Raw genomic sequence first — 9,137 nt, forward strand, 5'->3', positions numbered from 1 at the left:
TCTAGGCGGCAGGCCTACTGGAGAACTTATTTATTGCAATCCTGGACTTTAGAAATGTTTTCTGCCCTCTTGTGTTATTGCTAAGTAGCATATGAAATATCTTGAATGTAAGTGATTTTGTGGGAGAAAATAAGAAAATGCATGACTTGAGAAACTGAAAGTGAAACCTTTCCAGAGTTTCTTTCAGGCCTCGGCTTTGACTCCTTTCCTTGCATGCATCTCAACTGCACAAAATTCCCGAGCCTGAGATCTGTCAACACTCACATTGGCATAAGCTACGACTGGTAACGAGCCAGAAAGGGTCAGCATGTTTTTAATCTGTCAAGACTGTAGTACTACTACTAGTAGAAAACAAGACTTTGTAAACCCCTGGATTCCTAAAATGATATAGGGCCTATGATTTATATCCTACCCTCATGGGTTTAATTGGTAGGACAGTATGCAACATCAGGCTTTCTTGTTATCAGTATTTCAACATCTTTTTTATCATCAGTTTGTTCATATCAGGGGAAGATGTAAAAATGGAGTATGGCCAAAGTTTATATTGTGGAAACATATGGTGCTCTTTGGTTCTTGAGGCCAAAGCCATGATTTTTTTTTTAAATCAAAGCATTTCAGTGTTGCCATATTTTAATTATTTCTTTTATATACAACTGTAGACCCAATGCGTGATGAAGTTTTAAGGCCCCCTTCTTTTGCATAGTTACGATGTCATACATTTGATGCAATCCGTTCTCTTCAAAGGAATGCAGCCCCCAAGAAGCACTGTTAATTTGATTTGATATTTTCCAACGTGTTGTAAACAACTATGAAGAACCTGTTCAAAATTCTGTGAATTGCCTTATTCTGTCATGAGAACTGCTCATTTTTTTATTGTTATTTAAGTTGTAAACTTTATTATTCCTCTCCATCTGCAGTCAGATGACAATTCATTTGTAATGGTCAAAAGAACAGCAATGGCCAGCCTTCAGGGACAACTACAAAAGCTGAAGGAAAATCTTCCAAGGGTTACCAATGAAGACATTTACATGGCTTTTGCAACTAACCATGCTCTAGAGCAGGGTAAGAAAAGACATGAAATGTTACTTATAACTGCTGAGTGATTTTTGTGATGACATCACAAAATTATCAATTTATTAGAAATCATTGATTATCTTGTCAAATTTCCTACTCTTATAATAATTGCAGAAGTGATACATTAATGATACGAAGCTGGTTTTTCCCCCACAGATGGATTTATTTTCAGCATTACTGCCTATTTCACTGTTTCTGGTAGTTTTAACAGAAATACAGTACAATGATGATTAATTTCAGGTCTGCATTGCTAGCAGTAAATTTGTCGTGAACACTATGTGATGGAAACCAATGATAATGATGGTGAAGTAAGAGACTGCATTTATTTTCTGTCTGTTTTTGCATTTTTACCCAAAATACACAGAATTAAATTGTGAAAGAAAGAGAGCAGCTGAAGCGCAGAAGGAGAGTCTGCACTGGAAATCCAGACATGATGCAGCGAGAGCTGAATATGAACAGGAGAGAAAGGTGAGGGCAGTGATTTCTGAAGGAATCAAGGCACTGTGCAGAAATAGAAAGATGTTTGTGTGGTTTGAAGTTTAAGTGTCATTTTATGTACTGGTTTAACAAGAGATTTTAACAAAATTATGGCTGTGTCAAATACTGAAAAGCTCTGTTTCTCCACGGTAATTATGTTAGACGGACTTCTTATTAAGTCAGATTCAGAATATATTGCCTTGTTCATGTTGAATTTAGTTGTCTTTAGGAATTTGAACAAAACCTCATAAAAGATATAGAATACGAGACCAGCTATGTGCTGTTGATTGGTAAAGACAAATGACATGCTTGAATCGAAGGGGAAAAATATCTATTTTTCAATCACTGAAACAATATCATAGAAAGTATGAAAGAGATTATATTTACAAATTAACATTAAATGTACCAGACAGAATCACTGAGACAGTTTCCAGCTTGATGCAGCAAAGTTCAGGGGGTCAGGATCAAGGTCAAATCTGGAATAATTAGCAATAAGTATTCAGCCGATTGTAGAAAAGTATGGACAGCATGTACAATGTTGTTTTCTTCTCTTGAATGTAATGTACTTTACACATGTAAATGCTAAGCATTTTTTAAACAAAATTGACTACTTGTAAGAATGACTAAAGTTCAAAGGACAGAGTATTTTGTTGTTTTAGGTGTTTTTTTTTTAATATGTGAAGGTGGAGCACAGTATGATACGTGTAGATGTAGGCCTACTGCTTTGCACTGCTTTGGAATGTTGTTTGTAGTGGGTTTTTTGGGGGGTGGTTTTTTTAGAGAAAAATGTAAAATCTTTCCTACTGAATGACTGTAGTGGAACAGTGCAAAGCAGTAGGCCTGCATCTACACATATCGTGCTGTGCTCCACCTTCACATATAAAAAACAACAACAACAACACCCAAAACAACAACAAAAAAGTCATTCAGTAGGAAAGATTTTACATTTTTCTCTGAAAAAAGCATCCCCCAAAAAAACCAACATAACCCCCCCCCCCCAAAAAAAAAAAAACACTACATACAACATTTGAACTATCAAACTCCAGTATTATATTGGTTCTCTCAATTTCTCTTTCTTTCTTTTTTGATCCTTACAAGGCCATCAGCTCAGTCAGGCCATGCTATGATGACAGTGTCCTGCTTGGTGAATCAAATATGCTGCCTTTTATGATTTATGGAAACCTAGATATTTCATGGTGATATTGCAGTAGTATTATATGAGATTGCATTTTTTTGTTAATTTGTAATTTAGTTTTGTTTTGTTCCCTTGTAATTAAGTTTTTTGTTTAATTCTTTAAAGCAGTGTAATTCAGTTTTGCTTTTACTCAAGGAGCAGAATAAATGAAAACAAAGTGTTTTTTGCCATCATTGTCAGGAGAAGCTAGCGCTGAATGGAGAGTTGTCTCAGTGTAACCAGCGGATGTTCATGCAGTCAGATTACTGTGCTGGGATGGGCGCTGTCTGTTGCACACTGCTCTGGAAGGCTTCTCAGCTGGAAGGAACCATCTCTGCCTTACTTGTAGGGGTGAGCAGCTTCACACTACTTTGTAACAAGTGAATCATGTGAGGATATGGTTAATGATAACATAAAGGGCAGGCTGTTCATATACTGCATGCTAGAATACTAGTGTGTGATTATCTTGACCCAAGCAATAATTTTATATTGGCTCTGTTCCATGCATTATTGTTTTAACATATCCCATGTATTGTTCTTTTTATGTAGAAGGAGGAAAACTGGTACAGAGTAATTTCAAGTACGGGTAATTACAAGTGTCAATAGAGAAATCCGGGATTACTTCTGTCATATATCTTCCCTAGTCCCAGATGCAGAATTTCATGACAGTTGTTTGCCACACACTGGACAGCTTTGTTGCAACATTCCAAGTAGAGGATATTCCTTCTGAGCAGAGTGAAGAACTTCAGTTTGTGCTGGCTTTGGTCGGAACAATAACAAGTAAGACATTTGTTGAAGAGAATGCAGTACAGTCACCATTGTCATTATGCAAGTTTTTATTTTGGACAAAATGTAACTTTACTTGTTGTGTCAAGTTATTGATCATGGAATATGAATTCATAGTAAAGACTTGATGTTCACTATATCACTAACTAGATTACAAACAAGTTTTGCAAGGTCAGCATATTTCAGGTGGTTCAGTCGATTTTCCTGTAATGAAAAGCTTAAAGTTGCTCAGAATTTTTAAGCAGAGAAATGAAGAAGAAGTTTGATAAACACATACCAGAGTGGTGGTAAGAAGGTCTGGGAATTTATCCACATTGACCAATAAAAATCAACATCAAAATGATGTAGCTTTGTAGGAAACATATATATATATATATATATATATATATATATATATATATATATATACACATGTATATGTGTGTGTGTGTGTATATATATATATATATATATATATATATATATACACACACAAGCCTACATATATTATTGTCTGAAAAGGGAGTGCAAAACCATTTTGCTTAGAAAGCCAAAGCCGAGTGTTTCCAGCCCCAAAACAAGACACAAAAGTGTGATTATCTACCCTCATTGGTTTGCTTGTTTGTTTGTTCACAATCAGATGTAGCAGCATCAGCTGAAGGTAGGGAGTACCTGGCTACAAACAGGATATGTGGTCAGATGGTGCAGACTTTTACAAGCCTTCTCTCAACTCCATCTTCAAAGTCTCTGGTAAAGTTGAAGGAGTAAGTGTGCTCTTATGCATGGAAGTATACATTTTACAGATTAGATATGACAGCTGTTCCTTTTCTGGTAAAAGCAACATCTATAACCACACACATGTGCACACACACACACACACACACACACACACACACTGTCTGTCTGTCTGTCTGTCTGTCTCTCTCTCTCTCTTTCAAAACCACAAAAAACATCTTAATTATTGTACTTTACATACCCAGAGACTAATAAAGAATGAATAAAACCGTGAGAGATTAAAATAAAAAAAAGAAAAATATTCCTTGGATATTTGCTCCAACTTCATCATGTCCTTGTCATAACTGGCTTCAGTTCAGATAGCAATGCCTCTGCCCTATAGGCAGCAAGTGACATGTTTAAGTCCCAGGTTGTTCCTCTTTTCACACTTGGTGTTTGTCATAATTCATTCATGTCATTTTATTTCATTTCTGACAAAACTATGCAATATGACAATTGCATATAAACAAAGTAGAGCACAATGCAACTGTTCTATAATACGTATAGATCAAACATGGATTCTTTATTATGGAGATCAGCAGCAAAGGAACATCTATGATACCAGTAAAAACATTACAGTAGTAAACAATATAGTCTTCATTAAAGATCAAGTATTGCCACAGTGGATATTCAAGTTTGGTATGGCCCAAAGATAAACTGAAAAAAAAAGAGCAAAGAAAAAAAGATATGACGTACTATAATCTACGATGATTTTGTAATTATTTTGCCCGCGAGGGGGTGGGGGGGGGGGGGGCAATTTTTGTCGAGCCCACTGGAGGTGCGGGGAGACTAAGGAATCGCCTGCGGCGTCTGTCCGTCCATCGTCTGTCCGTAACGCTACAAAAACTTCAATAACTCTTTACTCTGGGCTTCAATTGCAATCAAATTTCGAGGGAAGAGGGGTCATACAAAGTTTCACATTTTACCATATGAAGGTCACCTCAAGGTCAAAGCTCACAGGCAGGGGTCAATGAACTTTAGGGCCCAATGTTAAGTTTTTATGGCGCGTTTCTATTATGGGTCATAACTTTTGATCCATAACTCCATTTGTGACCAAACTTGGATGGTGGATGTCCCTTGGGGATTGGATGGTCACCAAAAGGTCAATGGTCACAAGCATGGGTCAATGAACATTTAGAGCCTAATGTTAAGTTTTTATGGCACGTTTCTATTATGGGTCATAACTTTTGATCCATAACTCCATTTGTGACTAAACTTGGGTGGTAGATGTCTCTTGGGGAGTGGATGATCATCACAAGGTCAGTGGTCACAAGCATGGGTCAGTGAACATTTAGAGCCCAATGTTAAGTTTTTATGGCGCGTTGGGTCATAACTTTTGATCCATAACTCCATTTGTGACTAAACTCGGATGGTAGATGTCCCTTGGGGAGTGGATGGTCACCACAAGGTCAATGGTCACAAGCATGGGTCAACAAAGTTTTAGAGCCCAATGTTAAGTTTTTATGGCGAGTTTCTATTATGGGTCATAACTTTTGATCCATAGGTCTGTTTGTGACCAGACTCGGATGGTAGATGTCCCTTGGGGAGTGGATGGTCACCACAAGGTCAAAGGTCACAGGCAAGGGTCAACAAACTTGAAGGGCCCAATGTTAATTTTTTATGACGCGTTTCTATTTTGCTATAAATTTTTTACCCTTTTATATCTCTTTTTATTTATTATATCTCTTTTTTAAATCTGTTATATCCCATTTGCGTACAATTTCTTGTACGCAAATGGGTGAGACACATTATGGCACTTGTCTTGTTGATTGTGACTCGTGTTTCATACCATCAAATCATGCTTCTTTTCAAATCATTCCATGTTTGCAAATCTTGTGATATTTGTCACTCAAAAGACTTATACAAACAATGTTTAAGGTTAGCACAAAGTCATATTCAATTCACAACCAAGACATGCAGATATTCTGACCTTGCAGATTAATTTCTATTGTTTGATCATTAGCAGAGGTCATTATATTGCTTGAAAATTTACTGCAAGTAATGTAACGTCAGGACTGCTGACGACTCTTGTACTGTCCCCTGATAACCTGCTTATTTACAAGGGTCTAGTACAACACAATGGCAGCAGATGAAACACATCTAGTACCATTTAACACACGTTTATCAATCCTGACCAATTCTACCCATAGATATATTTAACCTTAATAAAGGCTTGTCCCAGGGGAACTAACTTTCTGCCACTCTAATACGAGGGCCTCGGGTTAAACAAAAGATATCAATGTCTATATGCTCCATCTATAGTCTCAGCCTAATGGCCCTGTACAACCTGAGCATCAACCGGAAAGGACTTGGCATCCTCATCTCAACAAAAAGACTCATCCCTCTTCTTGCATGGCTCCTACAAGGTAATAATGAATATCTACTCATGCCATTCCTATTTAAAAGTTTCTCCTCAATTCTTTTGCAAAGCTGGCTTTGGATCAAATTTTAGTCTTCTAACATAGGATCATATGGTTAACCAATGTACATGAGCTGTGCATTGTAGACTTGTGGTGCAACAGGGATTATAATGATGCTGTCAAAAGACCATGATATGTTGAAGCACATTATGATTTTATTTTCATAAGTGCAGGGATTTAATTTTTCAGCCAGCATTTTGCTGTTTAAGTGAAAGCTTTTCTTCAGAAAATCATTTTATAGAGCATGGTTGAGACAGTGAAAGGCATGAGAGAAAGAGTTAGTGCGAGATGGAGAGTTAGTGAGCACCTTGCCCTACTCACTGTGTGTCTAGATACTTGTGTAAAATTGATGTTCTGCATGTTTGTCCTAGTTTAGACTACTATGATTAGATGTTGCCCATACATATCTGTTTGTGCACAGCTTTCCCTTTTAATGCCTCTGCCACAAAGAGCCACTGGAAGCAATATATTTTCGAGTTGTCCTTCCAGTTATGAGTTTTGTGGACAGCGTAACTTAAAAAAGGTCAAATGTCAGGTTAAGATCCTAAAATTCTACTATTTAATGTTATATTTTTGTGTGTTTTTTTCCCCATACCTTGAAGATTACTTAATGCATATACTTGATAAAACGAGGTATAAACATACATTGCTGCACAATTATTCTGTAAGGACGATTTTGGCTATTGGGACAAAGGTCAAATGAAAATGCTAAAATGTCACAATTTTTCCCATGTTTTTCCCAGAATGCACCTCCCATTGCCAGCACCCATATACTCTATAGACCTATTGGGAGCACCATGCAATATGGTGGAGCCATACCAGTCGCCACTGCGACATTTCTAGTTTTATGGTGATACTTACATCAACCCATGTTTCACATTTCGTGCATTCATACCATCTTCTCAGTAATTCTATATGTGCATTTTTTTTTTTTTACCCCGAGTCTGGAAAAATATTTGTGTTACCAAATGCGACACCCTGACTGGTACGATGGCTGTATAGACAATTTTGTTTTTATTACACCATCCATGAAATGCATCATTTTCTTACTACAAGATTGCGGTCAGCTACCAGCACTTCTGAAGTTGCAGTTTTTATGTAGACTGCAATATCAACTTTTGGATTTCATAGTTTGGTTCAAGTTTCTTTCTTCTCTTGCTCTCTCATCATTTTATTCAGGGTAATTCAGAAATTTGTTCTCAAGAGGACGCTTAATTGCATTTGACAAAATTATTGAAGCCGTTTTGTGTGTTGGTGTGTGTGTGTGTGTGTGTGTGTGTATAGCGCATAGGAAGGCAGGTTAATTTGCCTCAAAATCATGTGAATAGACCTTGTTATATTGTACAGAAAGAACAGTCTAGATGATTGTATTCATATTCTATGAATTATAATGAAACAAATACCACTGGGGAAAAGTGTGTGTGTGTGTGTGTGTGTGTGTGTGTGTGTGCATGGGCGTACTTATTGTAAGTAGTCAATGAGAGACTGCAACACTAATCTAGTTGTGATTTCCTGTCTAATACTAGCTGAGACGAGCCAAGAAATCAGACTGCATTCATTGCTACTCATTCAGTCACTCACTCTGGATGGCAGCAGCCTATCTCTCCTGCATGAAGTCAGAGATCAGGCAAGTACAACAGGGTGATATCAACAGTCGCATTGTATACTCAATGGTGAATATTAGTGTATGTACGTCTTCTTGGAACAGGGCGAAGAAGGATCAGTAGCAGCTAGTCTGATAAAACTTTGTTACATGCATTGCTACCAACACCAACACCAATATGTAGTGAATTGAGGCTCAGTAGGCCTCTATACTGGAAGAATTATTGGACTAATACATTTCATAGAATGAACAGATCTCCTCTGAACTCAAACTAATTTTAGAAGAATGCACCATTTCACAAGAGTTTTGAAAAAAAGGTCTAAAACACCCCCTGAATTATTTGACAATAACATTACTTTTTTTTCGAATCCCCATGCTTTCCACAGCTTTCACTGGACTTGCTGGAGTCTCTGGCAGTGGAGGCATCATCTGAGATGAAGGAGGTCATCGGAGAGGTCATGCAAATCATTAGCACCTTGAGCAAACATGAGCCATGAGTCCTCAGATTAGAGTTTCTGTAATGGAAAGAAATATTCTCAAAGTAAAGGAGTCCTTTTAAATGCATGCCACCTGCTGGGTCTTGACTCAAGTGCCAGCTATAGGTACAGGAAAATTCCATTGTGGCAAACACAGGTGTGACAGGTGTTTAGTATAGCAGTATGGTCCTGTATACTCACAGGGAGAATGACTACCATTGGTATGCAATTGTATTATAACTTACACCAAAAAGTGGGTCCAATTATATCAGCATACATGTAGTACTTAATTCCATCCATATCCAGCTACTTATGCAAAAGTGGTGATTGTGTTTAGCTTTGGAGACTATATAGTGATGTTTTATATCTATGCA

The 9,137-nt window shown here is 37.3% G+C and overlaps 1 protein-coding gene across 1 annotated transcript; it reads left to right on the forward strand.

The window, feature by feature from the left end:
• The first annotated feature begins 956 nt into the window (after positions 1-956).
• On the forward strand, positions 957-8,784 carry LOC139738861 (heat shock factor 2-binding protein-like). Its single transcript, XM_071649494.1, has 8 exons — positions 957-1,062; positions 1,439-1,542; positions 2,927-3,076; positions 3,370-3,505; positions 4,131-4,254; positions 6,527-6,630; positions 8,211-8,311; positions 8,674-8,784. Exons 1-8 carry the CDS (start codon positions 957-959, stop codon positions 8,782-8,784), a joined length of 936 nt encoding a protein of 311 aa, XP_071505595.1.
• The last annotated feature ends 353 nt before the right edge of the window (positions 8,785-9,137 follow it).

The sequence above is a fragment of the Diadema antillarum genome, unplaced genomic scaffold (genome assembly GCF_040938485.1).
Source record: "Diadema antillarum isolate AM-2024a unplaced genomic scaffold, OU_Dant_1.0 seq00000770_RagTag, whole genome shotgun sequence".
Classification (NCBI taxonomy): Eukaryota; Metazoa; Echinodermata; class Echinoidea; order Diadematoida; family Diadematidae; genus Diadema; species Diadema antillarum.

What these genes read in the sequence shown, in the direction of transcription:
- LOC139738861 (XM_071649494.1), top strand. Translation starts at nt 957, where the DNA reads ATGGCCAGCCTTCAGGGACAACTACAAAAGCTGAAGGAAAATCTTCCA. An exon ending in AATATGAACAGGAGAGAAAG is followed by an intron (nt 1,543 to 2,926) that starts GTGAGGGCAGTG and finishes CATCATTGTCAG; the next exon opens with GAGAAGCTAGCGCTGAATGG. An exon ending in TCTTGCATGGCTCCTACAAG is followed by an intron (nt 6,631 to 8,210) that starts GTAATAATGAAT and finishes GTCTAATACTAG; the next exon opens with CTGAGACGAGCCAAGAAATC.